The sequence below is a fragment of the Camelus ferus genome, chromosome 19, assembly GCF_009834535.1.
Source record: "Camelus ferus isolate YT-003-E chromosome 19, BCGSAC_Cfer_1.0, whole genome shotgun sequence".
In the NCBI taxonomy this organism is placed as follows: Eukaryota; Metazoa; Chordata; class Mammalia; order Artiodactyla; family Camelidae; genus Camelus; species Camelus ferus.
In genome coordinates this window covers 15,576,510-15,601,170 of record NC_045714.1, presented here as the reverse complement: position 1 = coordinate 15,601,170, position 24,661 = coordinate 15,576,510, and the positions used below count along the sequence as shown (strand labels likewise).

Below are 24,661 nucleotides of genomic sequence, written 5' to 3'. Positions count from 1 at the left end.
CCAGGTAAGGACCCTGGGAGACCCCTGCACCAGTCACTCAGCATCACTTCCTCGGCTCAGAAGCCTCAGTCCAGGCTCACACTGCAAAGTACTTTGGCTCTGAAAGTTCACATGTTGGCAGGTTCCAGGAGTCAGGGCACTGACCTCAGGGCAGGAGGAGGGAGGGGCGTTACCCAGCTTACCCCTGGCCAGCACATCAGAGAGGTTTGTGAAGGAGGGACGCAAACACAGCATCACTTGAGACCAGTCCTGTGTCAAGTCCAAGGTCTTCTGTTTTCTATATCTCTATCATCATTGATAAACACATCACAAGTTTGCAAACAGATAAATAAGTAAACAAAAGCCTGCCGGATGTGAGAAAAGCCCGCCTTCTCTGTCCCCCACCATTTTCCTCATCAACTTGACTCCAGTTTAAGGCTCTCTGTTCTCCCTGTGGAGCAGCGAGTGCCTGGACCTCCTTCCTTTCCTTTCCTTGCGGACAGGGCAGTTCCTGGCTTCTCACTGTTGCTAAGATTCTCAGATCCACTGCTGTCTCCCTTCCTGTCCCCTGGAATCCCAATGTATCTGCACATTGACAGTGTTCATGAAACTGCACACGAGCACAGTAAAGAGAGAGGCTCATGTTGAAATCCAAACTGCACACATCAACAGGCAGAAATTAAGTGAAACTGAAGTCAGAAATAAAAGTGAAAATGTTGCACTTTCAATTTGGAAAAAAAAGAGACATTTCTTGGCCCATGAAAGTTCCAAATACAGTTGACACAGGACAGTCATCAGCAGCTCACTGCAGAAATGCCAAGTTTACCTATTCTTAACTGTTTTTCTTTTTCTTTTTCCATAAAGGTGGAGTCGGGACCCTGCACCTCAGGGTGGGATTTCAAGTTCCACAGATCTTACATTTCATCTGTTTCTAATTCTGCCTCTTCTTGATCTTATCTTGTTTAGACGTCTGGGATTTCTCCGCCTCATTTCCTTCTATTTTTATGTCCAGATCCCAAGGTGCATGTTACTGAGGTACTGATGGCAGGGAAGGATGCCCGAATTCCCTACCTGCTCTCCTGTTCACCATGCAGCGAAACGAAACTTAACTGCCGGAGGTGAGAAAGGAAACCGAAAGTCTCTCCGCGGACCAGACAGGCTGGGGGCTCCGCCCAGCCCGACGCCTTGTACTTGGGCTCCTGCCCTCTCGCAGCCGCTCTCCCCCGGGCGCGAGTCAGCGGCTGTTCGGAGGCAGCGGGTCCGCGTCCAGGTCCAGGGTGAGCAGTTCCGGGGTGTCCCTGGCGGGCTCGAGGTCTCTGACCCGAGGGGCGGGGAGGTGGCCTTGGGTGCTCTCCGTGCGGTGCCCGGGGCGCGGGAGGGGGAGAGGCAGGGGGCCGCGCCCCGGGGGCTGCGGGGATGGGGGGGGGGCGCGGGGATGCAGAGGATGCAGTGGGGCGCGGGGCTGGGGGGACGAGTGGGACGGGGATGCGAGGGCTGGCGGAGCTCTGGGGCGCAGGAAAGTTGCTGGTGGGGAGCGCCGAGGGCGGAGCAGCGCGGTGAGGGGCGGGCGTGCAGGCACCAGGGTGCGGGTGTGGGGTCGGGATGCCGGGGAGACCCGGGGGCGTCAGCGCGAGCAGGGCCGGTGGGACCCGACGGGGCAGCAGCTTCCTCATCCGTGTAGCATCTCGGCCCGAGTCCCAACCTGCAGAATAAGAATCTGCATTTTCGTAAGATCTCTCCCTGTGGTTCCTTATACCCTTAGGTCCAGTGACTTCGCACAGTAAGAATTTCTTTCTTTCATGACGGGAAGTGTTCATGGTCACGGGGTGTGCATTCGTTTCCTCTTGCTGTGTAACAGATGGTCGCGACGCCAGTGGCTGAAGTCTGTGGAAACGCGCTCTTTGAGCGTTTTGGTGGATGGGACGGCCGGCGCCGGTTGGCTGAGTCCTGACCCATCTCATGTCCCCGGCTGGGCTGAAGGCATGGGCTGGGCTCCATTAGCTGCTGTAAGGGTCCACCTCCTCGCAGTTATGGGACTGGGGGGGAGGGGCTGTTTCTTGCTGGCTGTTGGCTGGGGCGTCCCCGCGGGGGTCTTAGCCGCGGGTTTAGGTCTGCAGAGCCAGCAGAAGACTCTCGTGTCCTAGGGCAGAGACTCACAGGCTGCAGCTTCAGCAGGGGAGACGCTGCCCGCGCCCCAGGGGACACACGCGCACCGGCTGCACCAGGGAGGCTGGGGTCTGGGCGCCATGCTGCGGTTCCGCGGGCTCCGCCCTCCCTCCCTTGGACCTTGTTCTCTGGGTTGGGCATCTCTCCTCCACCCACAGTCCCCGATTTCCCTTCTGTCCTTTCCTTCTCTCCTTTTTAAGGTGTTAAAATCAGAATCCATATAGCGTTTGACGCTACTGCAATTGGACAGACATCTTTAAGTTTGTTACAGTCTCTTTCATCATCTTGCCATTTATTTGTTAATAACCTTTTTTGGGGGGAGGGTTGTTTTTTGGTTTATTTTGGTGGGCTGTTTTTGAGTTTTTCTTTTTCGGTCTTGTTATTCTCCTCCTAGTCACATCTTTCAACACTTAACGTGTCCTTCTGTCTTCTGAATTTCTGAACGACAGTTAGTTCTTGCCACTAGAGTTTTGATCAAATTCAGGTTTAAGAGTTTCTTTTTCTTTTTTTTCCCCTTTGGCTGGAGTATTTCCACACTGGGGTAGTTCTATATGGAAGCAGCTCTTTGCCCCTAATTTTGTTGTGTTAACAGCTTATCATACCAAGATCTGTTAATTTATTAGAAGTTATAAACTGGTGATATTCTAATAGCATTTTTGTTTCTGTTTATTATATTAGCTGGATCACCTCCAGCTAAAAGAAATGAAACTTTCCCATTTTTGAACCTCCCAATGAGGCTAATTAAGTTATTTTTCTATTGTCAGAGTTTGTCATAATTTAGAGTGTTTCATGACTTTCATTTTGGTTTCTATGTTGAATCAGAAATGGAAAACCAGTAGAGAGCAGTTATGAAGTTCTTGTTAGTGCACGTTGTAGGACCAGTCAACATCTTTGGGAAGCGTGTTTCCGCGTCTTTGCTGTTTGGAGGTCTCCAAGTTCAGAGCATCGCGTGCCTCTCATTCCTCTCTGTGGCTTCCTTTAACCCTTCTGGATCCTGCAGGGTCTCCCTGCGTCTTTATTGTCCTCATCGTTGATCTTTTTCCTTCAATTTTCTGGACTGTGCTTTAAATAAAATGGTCATTTAACTTAAGTGTTTGGTGCAATTTCCAACTTCCGCAATGTCTAGGAATACTGTCTTTTTTCCCTCTCAGTGAATTGAACGACTGTTTGGGTACAGAATTCTAAGTCCAAAATATTTTCCTCTCAAGCCTCTGAAAGTATTATTTTCCTTTATAAAAACCTCCAGCACTGCTGCTCACTTTAATGAGTTCTAGCTGTGTGCCAGGTACTGTTTCCATCGATTTGTATACTTTCAGTAGCTGGAGAAGACAGCCAGAGTGGAGTAATATTATTGTCCATCCCGATGTTACAGATGCATCAGGCAAGATGCAGGGACAGTAAGTAACCTGCCTCTGCTGTCCTGGATTTCTGAACGAGGGTCAGAGTGGCCACCTGTCGCTCCCGTCTGCCTCTGCCTCACACCTCCTCATGGGACTCTGTCTTTCTCTGTGTCTTGGAGTCCTCCGGTTTCAGCAAGCTGTGTCTGCCAGTGCTTTCCTCTTCTGTCATTGTTTGTGCTCAGTACTTGGAAAAACTTTTCAATCTAAAAATGCATACTTTTCTTTAACTCTGGTCTAGTACCATTATCTCACTGAAACTGGTAGATCTATGATGACCTTTATCCCCACCCCATTTTGGAGTCGTACTTCTCTCCTGCTGGAGTTACTCTGAAGTGGATTTAGCAACTTCTTGGTCTAGCCTCTGTATGTTAGTAATTTTTCTGTTTTCCATCTCTTTGTTTCTGTCTTCTCTAAGAAATTTTCTGAATTTTGACTCCTAGATAACTAACTTGAAATTTCAGCATGTCCATTCCGTTGACCTGCACATAATTTTTTTTCTGAAAATATACCTAACATTTTTATGAGCATTTACTTCTTGTTATTTTTTTTAAATAGTAACAGCACCTGATCTTATCTTACTAGCTAATGTCATTGTGATTACTGAGAACTCTAATTAGAGCTTTTTAAAGGACTGTTCTGTCCTGGAATCATGTTTCTTCATCTGGCTTCTTATTTTTTGTTCTCTCCCCCTCAAATGTCTAGTGATTCTAATTTTTTATATATATTCATTCATGGTTATTATTCAAAGTAGCTGGTTTTATTTTCTTTTGCGTGCCTCTCCCTTAAATAAGAGAGAACTGGGTACAATGACTGTAGATTCTACGCAGTGGTGTGAGTGTTAGGGTCAAGTTTAGTATCGGAAGTGTCCCGTAGGCCATGTGGAGTCCCTTACCTGTCAGATGAAGGCGGGCTTTACTCTGTGACCACGGCTGCTGTTAAAAAGTTGCACAGTGTCCAACGTGCACGCACATCTCATTGGTGATTGTTGACTTTTTTATTTAAAAAATTTTATTACTTGTTATTTTTTTATTGAAGTCTGTACAATGTGTTGATTTCTGATGTGCAGAACAATGTCCCAGTCATGCCAATACCATTTCTCTCAGTTGTATGTGCATTCTATTTTCAAACGAAGTTGTTAGGACTTATTAATTGTTTGGAGCTAACTACTAAATAAATAAACTATTAGGTATTTATTTTGTCCTGGGGTGTGATGAAAAAATTCCCGAGATGTTAAGGGCCACGTGAACACCTGGGAGGCTGTGAATCAACCCAGCGCATCTTGTGGAATCTGATATTCTCTCTTCTGATGCTGCGTATCTCTGTCCAGGCCAGGTCGTCGACACCAAGGGCCTCACTTAGCGTGACCCTGACACTCTCTCACATTCAGGTCTGGCCCAGCCTTATGTTTGACTGCTGCACCTGCACAGTTGGCTACGTGCACGACATACCCTACAATAAGTCTCCAAGGCAGGCCCAGCCTACCTACCCACAAGTGAACTCAGGATCAGTCCCTGGAGCTTGCCTTTTCCCAAGGTTTCCGTCCGTCCTGTTGCATCAGGTAGAACCCTGAGCCTCCTCTTCTCCATCCATATCTGATCCTTGACCAGATCACATCACACTCACCTTCGGAATATTTAAGATGAACGTGTGCCTCCAGCTACCATCCAGCTGGGCTACATCCAACTCTCCCATCATTCAAAGGGGCTTCCCCTCTGCCTTACCAACTGAAACTTTGCTTTGTTCTTGGTGCTGTGGCCAGAGTAGTCTTTCAAAATGCAAAGCCAGTCATGTGACTGCCTGCTTAGAAACATAGATGGATTTTAGGATGAAGAATACGTGACCGGCCTGTGATGTGCACACCCCTCACCATGGCCCTCCCCTCTCACTGTCTCACTCCAGGACCCAAGTTGCCAACACACCCTCGTGCCCTGAGGCTTTTGCACACGGGGTTCTGGTGTTCCCTCTGCCTGGGATGCCACCCCCACCCCACCCCTTTGCTTAATTAATTCTCAGCTCCTCCTTCAGAAGCCCAGGTATGTCTTCTTCAGGGAAGATTCCTCTGACCTCTTTGACTTTGTCCCATTTACAATTTTCCACCATTCATATGATTATCTGGTTGGTACTTGTCTTTTCTGAAGGTCTTTAAGTTTCATGGAAACTGACAGCATTTTGACTTTCATTCATTCTTGTATTCCTGGTGCCTAATGTTTTGTTTAACGCCTGAAGTCATTAAATACAATTTGTTGATGGAATAATGAATTTCTAATTTTTCTTTTCTTTGTAGGTCTGCCATTTTCATTAGTCACTGGAGGTGCCACAGTAAAGGATATTTGCTATATTTAATATTTTCCAGTTCATATTATGGAGACACAGGGAGCAGCAAGAATGGGTAATTTTCCATTTAAGATATTCATAAGTTGTAAAACGATGATTCTGTAAGCTACACAGATTTAATAGGATTCAAATAACTCATTACTGCTGTTTCTTTCTCAAATACTTTGTAAATGATAGCTCTTTAAAAAAAGAATTGGTTGAAAATAATCCATTCTCTTAACATTTTTCCCTTAGGTTCACAAAAATACATGATGTTTTTAAAGGAAATGTCCCAGTTAATTTTGACTGAAATGCCGAAAGCTAAGTGAGTGTTATAGTAATAAATCAAGAGAGGTGAACATCTTATTTCCTGTGTATCTGTTTGGCCTTAAAGTGATACCTATCTGTCTGTCTGTCAATCATTTATCTCAGTGTATATGTTAGACTACTGTGTGTATATATATATATGACTGTTTAACACAGAACTTTTACAGCCGTTTGATGGGCAGTGGACATAGTTTCTCCTGCTGTTTGCCCACAGCTGTCAGTTTTATAAAGGGATGAGACTGAATTAAGCGGGAGGTCTGTATTCGGAGAGAGATGTTTAAATCCTTGAGTCCAGTCCACGCCCTGCCACATGGCCTTTGAGAATTTGCTCTCCCCTCCAGCCTCAGTTTCCTTCCCTGTAGAATGGGAATGATTCTGCTTCTTCCCAGGAAGGACGCTTACGTGGGTGGATGTCTCTGGAAAGTCTGAGCATAGAGCCCGATAGAAAATTCTTAGCAAATCAAGCTATTGGTGATAAAGATGAGAAGATAATAAGAGAATATTATCATATCATCACGTCACCCTCTGGGCCTGATGGAGTCTACATGTAATTTTTGTTTCAACTGTTTTCATTTTAGTTATGACAGTTTGTTCAATGACTTTGTTGAGTCAGAATTTTTCCTGATTGATGGAGATGCATTGCTGATCACATGCTTCCTTGCACAGTCATTCGAGCCGGGACAGAATCTCCACTTCTTCTACCTGGTTGAGCGGTACCTTGTGGATCTTATCAGTAAAGGGGGACAGTTTGCCATCGTTTTCTTCAAGGTAATGTGACACTTGAGTTGTTTTCTGTGATTTGAGAACTAAAACTGCTTATTATTTTGTAAGTAGTTTTTTCTTATTTCCAAGTGAAATATGTCTAAAAAATTCAGAAAATTTAAAGAGAAGAATAGACAAAAAAGTCCTCATGATCCAGGATCCAGAAGTTACTGCATTTACTTTTATTTTTTATTTGCATTGATGGGACTTTCCTGTGAGGATGTGCTGGTCCCTGGAGGAGGTGAGAAATCTCTGCAGTGGCCAAGCTGGTCTCTGGGCTCTAATCTTCCAGCTCCAGGTAGAACAACCTCTGTCTTCAAAACTCAGCTATCAGTTTATCTGAGCCCAGCAGGTGGTCAGACTCAGCAGTGGTGCTTCGTTGCTATTGGCTCTGTAGTAAATGCCTCCCAGGGAAGAGATTGATTGTGCATATAATTAATACAATGTTAACAATTTCGAATACATACATATGTTGTATTATGTATGTATAATACTACCTCCTCCCCCTAAAGGTAACCACTGTGTTATTCTTGAGGATTTTGGTGTGTTTTGTGGTCCACAAAATGTTAGGTTTTTGAACATTGCTGACTGCTTGCGGGCAGTGTTTTGAATAAAGAGCAAGGGCTGGCCTGTTGCCTGCGGCTCAGTTGATGGGCACTAAGCATGTCTGTTGATAAAACTTGTGCTGTTTCACAATCTCCCGCCCCCCCCGTGGTCCTCCTTAACTTACATCCACCATTTGCCCTTAAGTATTTTCCTCCCCTTTTTCTTTCTGAAGTGAGCTTGGAGAGGAAGAGGATTAGGGCGGGAAGGGAAAGTGTGATACCCACTCCACAGAATTAAAGAGGACACGTGGATCTAGACCCCAATCACGATGCGTGGTGTCTGCGACCTGACTGTCGAGGTTCAAGGGTCTGTTTCTTGTGACTATAAAACAACAGAACTGGTGGAACCTAGTCCTTTACTGACTTTGACGGTGCGTGCTAACCTACAAAACTGGTGGACTTCTAAGTGCTAATTTCACAATTATGTCCTTCCCACCCCTCCCCCCACCCCCACAGGATGCTGAGTACGCATATTTCAACTTCCCCGAACTTCTCCCTCTGAGGAGGGCTTTAATTCTCCACCTAGAGCACAATACCACCGTCGACGTTCGAACAACCTTTTCTGGGTGCTTGTCGCAGGAGTGGCAGACTTTCCTGGAGGACAGTTACCCGTATTTCCTGATAGTGGCGGATGAAGGCCTGAACCACCTCCAGACACACCTCTTCAACTTCTTAATCATTCAGTCTTGGGCGATGAAGGTCAATGCTGTGCTCTCCTCGGGCCAGGTGTCCGACTTCCTACGACTTTATGCGTATTTCATGCCAAGCAAGCACAAGAACCAGATGTTTTTCCAGAAGGTAATTTGCGTCTCAAAGACAGGCTTCTGGAATGTCACAGAATTTTCCAAATTACTTGACTCAGTTTTATTTCTGCCTCTCCTATGGGAATTATCACCAGTCTCACAGAGAGGTATAGAGAAGTAATAATAATGACGATTGTAACCCTAAATGCAGCCCTTTACTGGGCACGTGCGGCCATGACAGGAGTTAGTGTGTGGTCCTTCCAGAGAGCCATTTTATTTACCGTTTGCAGCAGCCCCGTGAGGGAGGGTCAGGGTCACAGGTAAGTAGTCTGCTCACTGTCAACACACAGTGGGTCTGAGGAGAGGCCTCTGACCCCCCTGCCTGCATATGCTCCCCTGTGGTGTGGGGTGCTGGAGCCACAGATGAGTGAAATGATGGTTAACACAACAGCTTTTCATGAGACAACCATGGAGAGAGTTGAGGAGGAAGGAAAAGAAGTGAAATATGTTTATTTAATAATAAATCATTAATAGAGCTTTCAAAGTATTGAGAATTTTAATTCCGTGATCTTACTATTTTGCTATATCAGTATAATTAGTAATTACTGTACTGAACTTTTGGGAGTCAAAAATGCTCACCAGTTTTATAAATAAATCTGGTTTCTGTTTAATTTTCGCTGCTTAGAACAAATTTAGAATGTGAGGATGACTCTATTTCATCAAAATGATTTTTGAGTTAGTTAACACTTTTCACTTTTTGAGTTTAGGGTCACACCCCTCATGATATTGGGGACATCTGGATGGTTGTAATGAAGTATAAGATAGAACTCCAATCATTAAACCATCTCCAACTCGAGGTGCCCTCTGTGAGCAGAAACAGCCCTGGGACTTGTTTCTGTATTGAGAGGAGGTCCTGTAATCCACTCACCCTTTTTTACTCTGTGAGACCGTTTTTTGAATTTGAGTTTGAAATGTCCCTACGAATTTCTTTCCCAATCTATCCTTCAGGAAAACTTTTTTTTTTTTTTTTTAATGGAGGGTTTTATTTCTGGTAAAATAATTTATTTCCTAACTTACTGAACTCTCACCCTAGAGAGGATCTTTCACTTTCATTCTGAGGACCATGTAAAATGCTGAAGAAGATACAGTGTATGTTGATAATGGTAGTTACTGGGGAGGGGGGAGTGTTAACGCTTTTCTCTGTGTGTATGTTTGAAATTTTTCCTAATAAGACACAGTGCAGTTACATGGGTACAATGTTTCTTTTTGAGATGTTGAAAGCGTTCTAAAATTACATTGTGTTGATGATTGCACAACTCTGTAAATTTACCAAAAGTCATTGATTTGTACCCTTAAAGTGAGCAAATTTTGTGTCATGTTAATTATACCTTCATAAAGCTGTTAAAAAAGTAAAATGGACCAAATTCGCAGACAAAAATTGATTTGGCAAAGACAAAATAGTGCTGTTTGGCAGACTTGAAAAGCACTGTTGATGATATATAATTACTTTAGTGTATTTTTTAATTTAGAAATATATTGTAACAATTATATCTTTAATATATGATTGTCTATAGTTGGAAAGTAATGTGATACTTTATTTATGACAATTTATGTGACTTGCCTATCTTTTACAGAATAAGAATAACATTGAAAATGCTTATAAAACCCTGATTAAGAAATTGGAAGAATGTCGAGTTTTAGCATTGGGACATCTTTTTGGAAATTTTAAATGGGAAAATATGATGGAAGAGGTACTGAAACTTTAAAAAAAAACTCTTGACTTGAACTGTTTAATGACAAAAAAAGATGCAAAAGTAGTACAGGGTCCCCACGTGTCCCTCCCCCAGCTTCCCTGCATTTTAGCACCTGGTGTGACCACGTGCACCTGTCCAGCCAGGGTGTTAGTGTCAGTGTAACAATATTAACTAAGCTCAGACATTATTTGTATTTCACTTACATTTGCACTGATGTCCTTTTTACAGACAAAAGGAACTAAACTGAGAAACATATTAGCAACAGATTTTAATAGACCACTTTTTCTGATTATCAAAAAGTTCCTCACAAATTTTGTTTTTTACTGGGTGCTACTATTTCTCTAATGCCTGGCATTTAAATTGTTTGAAAATTGGCTCTAACAAAGAACTCCACAGTTACGAATATATGTACGTATATGCGTAACTGGGACATTGTGCTGTACGCCAGAAATTGACACATTGTAACTGACTGTACTTCAATAAGAAAAAAAAAGAACTCTGTGATGAACATCTTGATGCCTAAATCTTGGTACATATTTTGTGGTATTTACCTAACCTAGATACCTAGAACTTGAGTAGTCAATTAAAAGTATCAACATATTTAATGATAATCTTATGTTTTACTAAATAGCTTTGCAGTAACTCTGTACCTATTTATATTCTTATCAATAAAGTAAAAGAGAAATGACATGTCATATGATTTACAGTGCTATTATCATTAAGATATACTTTGCAAACTTGGAAGTAAAAAATATGCTAATTGTTCATTTTGTTACTTAAGAGGTTAACACTTTTATTTTTATTTGTATTTCTTTGGTGAATTATCTGCTCATCTCTTACTAAAGGCTTAGTTGTTTTCTTATTGATTTATAGGAGCTTCCTACGTATTGAAGTTTTTAATAATTTCACTGAAATACTTTTTATTTTCTCATGGTAAGTTTTATTGTTTTAGATAGGAATAGTTATAGTTTCGTGTCATCAAATGTGTTCTTTGTATTTCTTCCAGTGAGATCACTTATGATTGAAACTGTTTTCCTGAACATCCTGGTATTTTACAATTTCCTTCTGTGACAGGCACGTGAAATGATTTCTCTGCTTAAGGAGCTGTGGCCGGAAGGGTCTGACATTCGACGAGTTCTTTGTGTCACTTCATGCTCGTTGTTCTTGAGTTTGTACCACAGCGTCTTAGAGAATAGGTCGCAGACTCCCGCTGCTCAGAAAACTAACACCCAACAGGTGCGATCATTATTTTACTGTGAAATACAACACCATGGTTCTCCATGTTTGAAATTTTATTGATTTTCATTTCCCCAATTCGTTTGATTGACTTTATTTCTCTAATTTATACGAACTTCCAAACAAGGGGTGGGGGAGGCGATAGAATTTGTTTCTAAGACTCATCGATGGTGCCGTTACACGATTTGGTGTTTTACTCTGCACGTTTCCCTTAGTCCACGTCTAGTCAAATCTGTCCAGTCCTCCCCGGAAGAAAGGAGCTGGCACTGGTGAGAGCTGGCCACCGTCCGAGGTTCGGGTCTCCTCACACCCCTTCTGCCCTTAAATCCTCACAGTAGCATTTTTAGGGGGCGCTGTCATTCTTATTTCCCGGATGGGCACGCTGAGGTTCAGCGGGTCCGGGGAGCAGTCCTCAATCCCAACTGTTAAATGCGGTGTGGTGTGAACCCAGGGCTGTCTCGTCCCGGTTCCGCTGGTCCTGGAAGCGGCAATCCTGCCTCCCGTCCTCGCCGGGGAGACACGGAAGGGCCGAGCCTTCCCCGGCTGAGAGGCCGCCGCGGCTTCGCTGTCCCGCTGAGCAGCCGTCCCTGCGCTGCGCACACGCGCTCACACACGGGTCCCCCTGCTGCCGTGGAAGATTCTCACTAAGGAAAAACGAAGTTTTGTCTCTTTCTTCCGCAGTTTCAGAAATGAGCGGGGCTCACCGTGCTTCTCTTGCGTCCTTTGTGTGAGTCGTGTCCTGGTGGCGCGTCCCCACGGGGCTAGGCGGGTCATCTTAGGTACCACCCAAGTGACCTACACCCAGTGTCTCTGGAGCGGCTCATCCTTAGGCCCGTCTCGCTCCGGGGAGGCGCTGCACCCTCTGCGTCTGGGGCCCCGAAACCCGCGGGCACGGGAGGTGGCCAGGTTACATGCGCCCCCGCCTTTCCTGCTCCCGCCGGGGACGCCTTCCCAGCCGCGCCGCGTTCAGCGCCAGCTGTACACACGAGGCCGGGGGAGAGGACAGCCTCGGGGAGGGCTCCTGAGCCCGGGCCGCTCGGCAGCCGCGCGTCACCAAGACAGCCCGCCCCTGGGACGTGGGGAGACCGGCCTGCTCAGAACCGGGGCGTCAGTGCGTGACGGCAGCCCGCACGCAGGGAGCAGCTCGAGGGCTGCCCAGGCGTCGCGCAGCGTCACGCAGGGTCACGCAGCGTCCTGCCGCGTCCTTCAGCCTCACGCAGGGTCACGCAGGGTCACGCAGCCTCTCACAGCCTCACGCAGCCCCACGCAGCGTCGCGCGGCATTGCGCGGCCGCCGGTCCCTGACGCGCTCTGTGGCTCGTGCAGGGGGAGCGCCGCGGCCCGGCCCTGAGGGAGGCGGAGGACCTGTGCAGGCTGCGCTGTCTCGCTGCGGTTTTCCTGCTCCGCGCGCCTCTTCCCCAGAGAGCCCGCACCAGAGTCGTGGCTTCCCGCTGGACCGAGGAAATTCAGACCGCCTTACAGATGGTGAGTGGACGCTCGGCCAGGGGGCCTTGTCTCTGGTGTGTGGGAGCCACGTCAGCGCGGGCGCCTGAAAGGGTCAGTGGCCTGGTCAGTCCCTTCCGAACTCCAGCAGCTGTGTTTGCGGTAGGACCGGCCGCGCGCCGTCTCCAGCCTGAGGGGACCATCTCTCCACTCCGCTTGCGTCAGGGCCGGGGTCGGGTCAGGCCCAGGGTCAGGGTTGGAGCCGGGGCCGGGGCCGGGGCCGGGGTCAGGGCCGGGGCTGGGGCGAGGGCCAGGGTCAGGGTCAGGGTCAGGGTTGGGGCGGGGGCCGGGTCAGGACTGGGGGCCAGGGCCAGGGCTCCTGGCCCTGTCCTCTGCGCTGCGCAGCCCGCCTGTCTGCGGGGGCGTCTGCTTCTTGCTTCTTCTTCAGCCTGAGCCCCACCCGTGGCCTTTCCCTCATCTCCTGTCCCTGGAGTGTGCGTCTCTGAATAAATCTTCACTCAAAAAAAAAAAAAAGAAAGAAAGAAAGAAAAAGAAAAATCAGGGTTTTGTGATGTCAACTGGGAGAGAACAGTGACCGTTGTGTTCTGCTCTTGAGAGCCGTTGAGGAAAGCAGTCTGATTGTTTATTATTTTCGTCCAGTATTGAGGATATTTAGAGAAAATATGTTGACTTGAAAAAAATAGCGAAAGAAAACCTTACCCAGGAGCCCACGCAAATCAGTGCTGGTCACCATTGATGTTTCAGTTTATTCTTTTTGGTGTAAATGCGTAGGTTTTTCTCTGTTATGTGTAATTGTTTCTAACATTGGGACTATACATAGTTATAGGTAAAGATATATATAATGTATAGTCTATACTTTTTTTCTTTCCACGTGTTTTCCCAGTTTCTCCCTCACTCCACTCATTCTGTGGTGGCTATTGGCTGTTTTCGATGGACACAGCGCGGTCTGGGAAGTGAAGAGGGCGTTTGCTGTGTTATAGGTGCTGCTGCTCCCGGGTTCTTCGTGTGTGAGTCTTTCCCTTTGATCTGGGGACTCCATGCCCAGAAATGGGATTAGCAGACCTTTTTTACGGATCTTGACACTTAGAATCCAAGTGCTCAGGGAGAGTACTTTAGAACCAGTCAGTTAGGAAGCCAGTCTACAGGTGTCGACCCACCGCACACGCGCTGCATGAGTCCTAGGGAGGAAACTGAGAACCTAGTTTCCCCACCCCCAGCACTGTCATAGAGCCCTGTTTTGCGGGGGAGACAGATACTGAATTTTTAAAATTTACATTAAGGAGGAACTGCAGGATGCTTTAGTACCTGATAATGAGAAGACTCCACTCAGTCTGAGAAGGATGGCTTCTCCTAAGAAACAAAGAAGTCAGGTAACCCGAGTCTGTTGGTTTGGGCTGGTTTCACTGGTGGTGCCTCAGCGATGTCTGCTGTGGCAGCTCATGGCGTGTGCGGGCAGCACTTCCAGTCCAGGTGTGGAGGGGTGGGCCTGGGTCTGCAGTCATGAGCACTTCCAGGGGACACAGGATCATGTACTTCAAAGCCCACTGGGGAACCCTTTCCTTGGCATTTTCCATCAGGAAGAGGCAGACTGTGGTTCACTAAAGGGATAGAGATCCTGTCTTTAGCACCTATTTAATTCACTTCAGGCATCTTAGTGTAAGTCGTGCCAGGGCAGTACGCTGAGCCTAGGGATACTGTACGTCAGACACTGAAATAATATGATACAGCGTCAACAATGTTGTGCTATAAGTTTTGCTGTAAATTTACTTTCGAGAAATACTTAATTTTTTGCCAACTTTGTGTCGGTTGAATTACATGTACTCAACTACTGAATGGTATGTATATATTAATTGTGGTATTGATTTACAGATGTAAAGGAGTGCTCTGTATGTGTAATTTTCACTTACCTGAGTTTCATAAACAGTTTTTTAATGCACAGTGGGTATTAAATGAAAAGAATAGTACAGAGTCTTTCTAAATGATGGGATGTTCTTGGGGGACCCTGCAGGACATGCTCAGTGGTCTTGGCTGGTAGAAAACATCGTTCTTTAACTAGAGTGGTGTGGATGGCCAGATATGTGGGAAGAGCACTGTTTATTCCGTGCCCGTGTTAAGTGTGTCCTTGACCTCTGTTACCTCATTCAGACAACACTCCTCATATGTCCTCGTTTTATGAATGAAAACCTGGGCTCAGGAAGGCTAAGTGGCCCCTTAGTGGGCAGCTAACAAATGACCAGGTTGAGGTCCTGTTTCATCTTAAGCCTGTGCCCTCCCACGCCCTCTGCTCTCCCCGCATGTTGGGAGCAGCTGATGACCCCTCACCCCTCCTCTGGTCTCCCCCTTCTCTGAGCTTCACTTGGGTAGCACCGGCACCAGGAAGCATAACTTCAGGGAGCCTCGGACATTTTGGCAGTAAAAGGCATATTCTGAGGTCTCTGGAGAAACTGAGGAGCTCAGCAAACTGCAGGAAGGGTTTCATGTTTGCTCCAATCTTGGTACTTGAAGGCCACTTGTGGTGCCTGTCAAATGGAGTGAGTAACGTCGGGGACTTCTGGTGTTCTGTTCTCACACATTATTGCTGACTCAGTGGTGTGATGGGGAAGGATCTGTGGCCTGGGGGTGGGGACAGACCTCACGTGCGTGGTTCCCAAAGTAGGGTCCCCTGACCAACAGTATCAGCATCACCTGGGACCTTGTTAGAAGTGCAGATTCCTGGGTCCACCCAGACCCATGGGATCAATCTCTGTGGATGGTGCCCAGCAATCTGTCATATTTAATAACCTTTCCAGGTGAGGCTTATGCTGCATTTTGAGAATCACTGCTCCGTGGCTCTTAGGAAATCTCCTCAGTTTTTATTTGTAGATAAAACTACAGTTGAGGTGGGAGGTCCCTGCCTTTTTGGTATGTATGATTTAATCAGGAACCACAGGTAGCCGTCCTGAGTTACCTGGTTGGAGTGGAGCTGCCCAGCGCAGTAGCCAGCAGCCATAAGTGGACAGTGGGCACTTGAGATGTGGATAAGTCTAAAAGAGACACCATATTTCAAAAACTTAGTGTGAAAAACACGTAAGCTGTTCTGTTAATATTTTTATATTGATTACACATTGAAATGATAATATTTTGGATATGTTGGGTTGAATGAAATAAGTTAAAATGAATTTCAGCTTGTTTCTTTTATAATGTGACATCCAGAAGATTTGAAATAACATTTACAACTTGCCTGTTTGCCTGTGTTACACTTCTGTTGGGTTACTCTGGATGCAGTGCCACATCGATCGAGATGACAGGAGAGCCTGAGTGTTTTATCAGTAAGGGAGTTTAGTGCAGAGAGCTGGCCTTTTTTTTCCCTCTGAACCTAACTCCTCAGACTCTAACACTGACGAAAGGATGACTCCACTCACTCAGAGAAGTTACTGAACTCTTGTCTGCCTTGCTCTGTGCTAAGCATGCTCGGGGAGACATCCTGCCTGTGACTGGTGGGGGGACAGATGCACTTCTGTTAACTCTGTGGCTGCACAATGATGTAGGCTAATGGGAATCTTTGAGTTTGAAGGTTTCAGCATCTTCTAGATCCTTGAATGATCAAATGCTCCTTATTTTTTTTAATGCTCTTTTGACCTGGAAATAAAATGGAAAACATTAAATCCTAAGTAAATATTGTACATTTGAAAGCAGTGTTTCTGTAGTCTTGGATTTGTGGGTTACAGTAGGAGAAAAAAATGTATTAGGCATGAAATACAGATTTCTATGATTCAGAATACAGAACTATGATGAATTCATTTTTTGGTTAGTTTGATTTTATTTTAGCTTTAACCTTGCAAGGTGTAAAGCACTCATCATTAACCAGCCCAGAAGGGCTCACATCAGTAAGAAAAGGAGGAGCCTGGCTACCTTACCCTACGTGTTCAAGACCATGTTAGAGTTTACTGCTAATGTAAAAATTGTCAATAACTTGGTTTTATTTCCAATTTTCAGAAAAACTGGTGTGACTATTTCATCCTAAGTAATATAAATGTTTTTGAATTTTGGAATCTGAATTTAACTCACCTTTCCGACTTAAGTGATGAGCTTTTGTTGAAAAACATAGCATTTTACTATGAAGAAGAAAATGTTCAAGGTACCACCTTAGTATATTATAATAAGTATACTTTTATCCAGAGGTAGACCTTATAAAGGATTTAAAACTTCAAAATCATTTTTCTATACTTCCAACATATAACATAGCAGTCATCGTCTTTCCACTGTTTGTTTATACATGTATATAAGTTTTGCTTAGTTGCAATCAGAGTGAATGTATTTTAAAACATTTTTAACTTAATATTACTCCACAAGTGTTGTTACAAACAATATGTGTTTGGGAAATTGGCATTTCTAGGTAACAGTTGAATTTTCTGTTTAAATACATGCATAACATTTTTTCATAACATTAATGGAATCCTTCTACTACATTAGATATTTAGGGAATTTAAAATTTTTTCCAAAGATAAAGCTGATATATATATACATGTATTATATGTTATATGTAGTTAATTTTCTTTTCTTTGCCTCATTTTATGAGAATAAATGTTCTGTTTATTAATAGTGAAAGAAAAATAAGACACATTTTAAGAGAAGTATAACTGAGCATTACCGTGAATCAACAGTACTGTGAAGCAACATTACTAATTGAGCAAAACCACTAAGTTTTGGTTCCTACATATTGCTAACACTGGAATGAGTTAGCTACAGATACATTTAGCAATTCTTTACAAACATTCTAACTTTTGAAAACTCATAGTTTTTATTCTGTTTTATTGATTGTAAAGCTATGTGTGACATAACATTTCTTACTACCTTGAAGAATAGTTAGGTGTTCACCATCTGTTATTGTTAGTTAAGATAGTTATAATTTTAATACTTAGTTATCAAATAGGGGAACAAGATAAATTTTAAGGTGTGCAGTCTCACAGGCAACACTAGGGATCATTTTCCTTTAGGTTCAGTTTGGAACTCACTGAAAATGTCACTGTTTGACAAGTATTTTAGAGTTCTATGACTTTAGTCAAAGTAAGTGCATCTGTGTATGTGTGAATGACTTTTAGTACTTACCACTTTTAACTCTTATATAGGTCTACATTTGAATTTGGGAAATGTCATTACGAAGGATTATGAACACCTCTGGGATACTGTATCAAAGTTGGTCCGAAAGTTTGATGTTGGAAAGCCATTTCCTCTGAGAACAACACAACTTCCTTTTCTTAAAAAGGCTCCATCACCGATCAAAGGTAAGAGATTGCTGAATTAATTTGAAAGAAAAGCCTCATCCCTCTGAAAATGTTTTGAAACATTTGAACGTTGTTAACTAAATGTTGCAGGTACATGTATTTTCCTGGTGCTGTGCATTTTCACAATAAATTACCTATATTGTCATATCCTTGGGGCAATAATACTTTCACTGTAATTTTGAAGTTTTATGTTTTGCTTGTAACTAATATTGCTGTCAATTTTAAAAAAAGCAAGATACATGTGATTTCCATTTCTGTCAGTATGAAAGTGTTAGTAAGTGAAATGCTGGCTAAAAGACACCAAACATCTTTGTATAAAATCGTAACTGAGCTCAAAACAATAGGAGGGAAATCTCAGGAGCCAACAAATGAAGGAAGAGATAGATCTGCAGATCACTCTGAGAATTTCTAATTATAGGTCTGCTCTCCCAGGAATCTGGGTTTTGGTTTACTCTGTTATCAGGGTCAGGACCACGCTAAGCCAGAAAATAACCTTAAAGTGATCAAAGGAATCTGGCACATTCTCCATAGAAGAGCAACACGATAAACCCTGGTTTTACAGGATTCTCTGTGAAATATGAGTGTAAACACAAATTTATAAAACAGCAGAAGAAATAAGTCCCAAGAGAAACAAGAAGTTACAGAAATGGAACTCTTAAGTCCTTCAGGTTTTGTAATTATCCAAAGTAGAATGTACTATATGTGTGTTTAAAAATGTTTAAAGAAATAAAATAGGAAATTTGAAATGTGAGAAAATAACAACACGATACAAAACACTTCATTCACTTTGTAAAGTAGCCAAAGTTGTAGAAATGAAAATACTGTCAGCGGATAGGCTCGAAGCTGACGGGATTTTGCCAAAGAGAGAATTTGTGAACTAGAAGTAGGTCACAAGAATTACACGTACAAATAGAGATGACACAGTGTATGCCTTAAATTTACACAATGTTGTATGTCAGTTATATCCCAATAAAGCTGGAAAACATTTGAAAATAACCAAAACAAGCAAAAAAAATAGATATAAAAATTATAAAATACAAGTTATATCTTCCATGTCTTCATGGAATGAAGCACACTAATATTCGCATTACAGGGGTCCCAGAAAGAGAAGAGAGACAGAAAGGACCTGAGGAAATTTTTGAAGAAATAATAACCGAAAACTTACCCAACTTGGTAGAGGAAACAGTCACCCAAGTCCAAGAATTGCAGAGTTGCACACAGGATCAATCCAAAGAGGAGCACACCAAGGCACGTAGTAATCAAATTGACAAAAGGAGAAAATATTAAAATTAAAATGACTAAAATTGAAAGACTGACCATAGCAAGTGTTGGCAAGCTGTGAAGCAGCACTACTGGTGGAGTGCAGAATAACACAATACTAGGCTTCTACCTAATAGAAATGAAAACATTTTGTCCGAAGACTTGTATATAACTGTTTATGGTGGCTTTCTTTGTGATAGACATTATCAACTAGAAAACATGTTTATATAACCATGCAATGGAATATAACAACAATGAAAAGGGATGAATACAGACCTAATAACTACATGAGTGAATTTCTAAATAATAATGCTGAGTGGAAGCAGCCAGAGAATAGATTATTCCATTTATATAAAGTTCTTGAAAATGCAAACTAATCTATAGTTACAGAAATCATATCAGTGATTTATTTCTGGACAGGGTCTAGATGTCAGGGAAGGAGGGAAGAGAGAGATTATAAAGACACACAAGAAACCCTTTGAAGATGTTTATATTTATTTTCTTGTTTGTGGTAAAGGTTTTGTGAATATATACATATGTCAAAACATCAAATTGTACACTTTAGATATGTGACCCTTGTCAGTTTAACCTCAAGCTGTAATTTCAAATAAAAAAGATATAACAAGAAAAAATAAGAGACATGGAAGATAGAATGAAGATGTGTAACTTTTCATTCATTTGGAGATTCAGAAGCAGAGAATGAGCCAAGGTGGGTCAGGCAGTATTTGAAGAGATGATGGCTGGGCAGTTGCCTGGATGATGAAACACAAGAATTTGCATGTCGAGGGCATACGATGGGTCCCAAGTGGGTCAGTTAACAACTGCACATGCACACTGAAAAATACCCATGCTAGACACAATGCAACAGAATCATAGAATGTGAAAAATAAGTATTTTAAAAAAATCAAGAGTTACTTACAAAGGAAAAAATTAGTCTGATAATAGACTTTCCCAGTAATGGTGATAGAAATCAGAACATAATGAAATTATATATAATTTTTAACATGTAATTTAAGAATGAAGGAGTAAAGTGGACATTTTCAAAAGTACAAACATGGATTTATCCATCATCCTGTCACAGCTGAAGATATTTCTGCATCATGAATTTCAGGAAGAATAAAATGACCCCAGAAGGAATGTGAAGGAAAGCTAAGGGGAAGTCAGGATGTAGTTACAAGTATGGTTTTCAGAGGACAGGGGAGGAATATATATCCTCTGCCCTTAGTCAGGATAAGTCCCCTAGACAAAGACTCTTGAGTTCGAGGAGATGGTTGGCCCCGGGAAGGTCAAATAAGGGAGTGTTAGGTAACACCAGGGAGAAAACATAGTCCATGCAGGGCGTTAACGAGTAGGTTTCCATGTAGGCAACTGCAGGTAAGTTATACTAGGAATTTTCAAACGGTGTGCAAATCACTTGGGAGATGTCTTACCCAAAGAGCAAGATAGCCAGGGTATTTACCCTGCAACTTCCATCCAGTCTTTGGGGCATGAAATCCTTAGGACGCTGGCTGTACCCACAGCTGTAAGAGGAAGGTGCCCAGGTAGAGTTGTAGGGCTCATAGGAAGGTATCAGGCAGACACTGGAACAGTGAGCATCAGGGGAGTAATAGGCAGCCTACCTGGAATTAGGAGCCAGATATTAGATAAAAAGGCATTCGTTAGCCAGCTGTCATATATACAGTGTGCATGTGACATGTATGAACACTGTTGTGTGTGTGTATCCATGTTTGTAATATCCAGAAGGATGTAAGGGAAGACACCAGTGATACCCAGTAACTTCACTGACATCGGTATCTTCCTCTACTGTTTTTTTATTTTATTTTCATAAAAGTATAATGTAAGAGATTTATGAGTGAGACTTCCATGTTCAAATTCCTTGTCCCATAATAAGATATAAGAGAAGGAATAAATATTTGGAAATAGGAAACAGGCGTTTTTCTGTCTATCTATCCATCCATCCACCTACCTACCTACCTACCTACCTAAGTGCTGCCTTTCTTATACACTGCGGTGTTCCAGAATGTTTTAATGTGGGAAGTAGCCTTATGGGATGGGCTGGAATTGATCAGTGTAAATTTAGATCAATGAAAAATGTTTCTTTAATGTGAAGTTTTGGAAAATGATGTATAATATGTCTGCATGAAAGTTTCACATTTGACCTTGTCTTAATTTTTTACTTGTTTACAGATACCTTCAAGGAAAAGATGCCTAATTTGGGTTTTATTCCAATGTCATGTCAGGTGGTGGATAAGTTTGTTGGAGACATTTTGAAAGATTTGCCCTTCCTGGTGAGGTATGGGGCTCAAAGTGCCTCAGTAAATACCTGGGTGGAATGAATGAATTACTCATTAAAGATTCTATGAAATGTGACGTTATTTATAAATAGGGTATGCTAGATGTAATGTGTTTGTAACACATGAGTTTAATATCAAAGCCTTTTGGATCATAACTAGGTTAAAATCAACATGATTTTAATCTTAGAGTAAAATCATTCTACCTGCGTGTTTTTAATTAATGAATTAATCTGTGAATATTTGTTGATGTTGACCTCACTGTTAGAGACACACAGTGGAGTCTGGGTTCTTAAGTCCCTAATAAACTGCTCTTTGGAGCCTACCATCCACATTCTATGACAGAAAGAGGAAAGGTGGCTGTGATTTTAAAAAAAAAAAATTTTTTTAAATGAAATCTGTGCTGTGTTTGGAGGCATGTGGTTTAAAATAAGCATGTACTTCCTGTCATCTCATAGTGACGACCCTGCTGTAACTTCGCTGGTCAGACAGAAGGAATTTGATGAACTCGTGCACTGGCATTCCCACAGACCCCTCAGTGATGACTACGACAGGACAAAGTGTCAGTTCAATGGTCAGTGCTGCGACTCTGGTGAAATAAATTAAGATCGGTTTCACTCTCTTCCTGTTATTTTATAATGAAAAGTTGTCGTGTTATGAGCCAAGAGTTATACTTCTTGAATAATAACAGTGTTCTAGGTGTTTAGAGGTGTGTCAGTGAGGCAGGTGATGGAAGAGCCCCCCTTGGTTGCTGACGGCCACCTGTCCATGGCACGCGGCTCTCTCGGGAGGAAGTGCATGGATAATGGCATTTGTCCCCACAGAAGTTAGAAGCTTTTTTAAGCAAATACAGCTTGCAGTTTGACACCTGTGTGTTCCTTGACCTCAGAAATATTGAGGCCAAAGGCTTCTGAGCAGTTTCATCAGCTTTCACAGCACTCAGTTGTCTGCTCATCACAAGTATAGTGGTTCACCGCCATGGTGCTCAGGTTGGAGGGGCTGCCGCAGGAGGCCGGTGTCACTGCTGACAGTATGTCAGTGAGAGTGAGTTAGGGACCCTTCTCCCCGGCTCATCCCGTGTCTTCCTCTCACCCTGGTCTACCCCCTGCTCAGCCCCTCCTTCACATGGACAAAACTTAGCATCAGAAAAATCTAGATGTGTACATGATAAGCACGCTCACACACACCACTCACCAGCCCGCTGATGGACACAGCAACCAAGATCCAAAAAAATACGAGGGACTTTTTAGATTAATCCCTAACATCCTTCCAAGTGGTTTGATTTGATATTGGCAGATAAGGATAGAAAAATCAACCCACTGAATTATCCCCTTTAAGTGAGGACTGTAGTTTTCTTTGGGGCTGGGAGCAAGTCATACCTTTGTTGTTGGGGTTTCCTATGTCAATGGATTTTTCCACAGTGACAGGTTTTCTGAGCTGACAAGTTCTTGGCTCTGTGGCTGTGGTCTGGAGTAAGGGTTTTTCTATCAAGTAATGCAAGAAGGCCTAGATGGGTGTCTTCCTGATTCTTCCACCTTCCCCTCATTAACCTCCTTCACAGAGCACATGACAGAAGCAGTGCTCAGAAGCTGTCATTCTCTGCAGCATCTTGATGTTTACTTTGAGAGGTAGATGATGAAAGAGTGTTCTATCCCTTCCATCCTTTAAGGAATGAGGCTACAGACGAGAGAGCTTGACTGAAGATTCCCTCTTCAATGGAAGTAATCAGCCTAAATGACTGCTCCAAACTAAAAGGAAAAGTGTGTGTGTATGTGGGGGTGGGGTGGGGTGGTGTGAAGCATCAGTGAGAATGCTGTTGCAAAAATATAGTTGTGTTGCATTTTAAGTCTTTTCTTTTTCAGAAAAATCTAGAGATCCCCATTATCTCAGATCTGTGCAAAAGTATCACGTTTTTCAGCGATTTTATGGGAAGTCACTAGAATCAGTCTCTTCAAAACTTCTTGTAACTCAAGCCGCCAAGCCCAGGAGGAATTTCTGTGAACCCAAGAGCAAAAAGGCACAGGTAGTTTCTGTTAAGTCTATCCTTTTTTTTTTTTTTTTAACTTTTCTTTATCTTGTATTGTTATTTGTTCCATCTCTTTGGTAGTTGCTTTCCATACTGTGTTTTTAGAAAGTAAAGAGTTAGAAAAGATACTTCATGCAAGTGGAAACCAAAAGAAAGTAGGGGTAGCTATACTTATACCACACAAAATAGACTTTCATGCAAAGACTGTAATAAGAGAGAAAAAAGGTCGTTATATAATGATAAAGCTGAAAACCTGAAAGCTTTTCCTCTAAGGTCAGGAACAAGACAAGGATGCCCAGACCACCACTTCTTTTCAACTTCGTACTGGAAGTTTTAGCCAGAGAAGTTAGGGAAGGAAAAGCAATAAAAAGCATCCACATTGGAAAGGAATAAGTCACACAGTCGCTATTTGCAGATGACATTACGGTACATAAGAACCCTTAAAGACTTCACCAGAAACCTGTTAGAACTAATGAATTTTATTCTTCAGTAAAATGAAGAATAAAAAATGAAGATACAAAGATCTGTTGTGTTTCTATACACTAATAAGAAACTATCAGAAAAAGAAATTAAGAAAATAACCCCATTTACAATTGCATCAAAAAAAAAATACCAAGGAATAAATTTAACCAAGGAGGTGAAAGACCGTGTACTCTGAAAACTGTAAGGCATTGATGAAAGAAATTGAAGAGGATACAAATAAATGGAAAGGTTTTCTGTACTCACGGATTGGAAGAGTTCTTCTTGTTAAAATGTCCTTACTACCCAATGCAATCTACAGATTGAATGCAATCCCTATCAAAATACCAATGGCATTTTCCACAGAAATAGAACAAACAATCCTAAAATTTGTATGGTGCCGTACGAATAGCCAAAACAATCTTGAAGAAGAAGAACAAATCTGGAGGCATCACACTCCCTGTCTCCAGCTATGTTACTAAGCTATAGTAATCAAAACAGCATAGTATTGGCATAAAAGTCCTAGAAGAAAGCATAAGTGATAAGCTCCTTAGTATTGGTCTTGGCGGTGAGTTTTTGGCTCTGACACCAAAAGCAAAGGTAACAAAAGCAG

The 24,661-nt window shown here is 42.9% G+C and overlaps 1 protein-coding gene across 4 annotated transcripts in view; it reads left to right on the top strand.

The window, feature by feature from the left end:
* The first annotated feature begins 1,119 nt into the window (after positions 1-1,119).
* Positions 1,120-24,661, top strand: part of LOC102522252 (probable ATP-dependent RNA helicase DDX60) — a 71,415-nt gene continuing 47,873 nt past the window's right edge. For all 4 annotated transcript variants that reach the window (XR_004313042.1, XM_032461676.1, XM_032461675.1 and 1 more), the window contains exons 1-13: positions 1,120-1,256; positions 5,830-5,934; positions 6,114-6,183; positions 6,764-6,953; positions 8,009-8,350; positions 9,930-10,046; positions 11,124-11,285; positions 12,611-12,769; positions 16,724-16,865; positions 17,857-18,012; positions 21,460-21,565; positions 22,022-22,137; positions 23,426-23,586. Coding sequence is in view for 3 of the 4 variants with exons in the window: in XM_032461676.1 (XP_032317567.1) it covers positions 5,907-5,934; positions 6,114-6,183; positions 6,764-6,953; positions 8,009-8,350; positions 9,930-10,046; positions 11,124-11,285; positions 12,611-12,769; positions 16,724-16,865; positions 17,857-18,012; positions 21,460-21,565; positions 22,022-22,137; positions 23,426-23,586 (1,749 nt within the window). In the remaining variant the exon portion in view is untranslated. The remainder of the gene's footprint in view (positions 1,257-5,829; positions 5,935-6,113; positions 6,184-6,763; positions 6,954-8,008; positions 8,351-9,929; positions 10,047-11,123; positions 11,286-12,610; positions 12,770-16,723; positions 16,866-17,856; positions 18,013-21,459; positions 21,566-22,021; positions 22,138-23,425; positions 23,587-24,661) is intronic.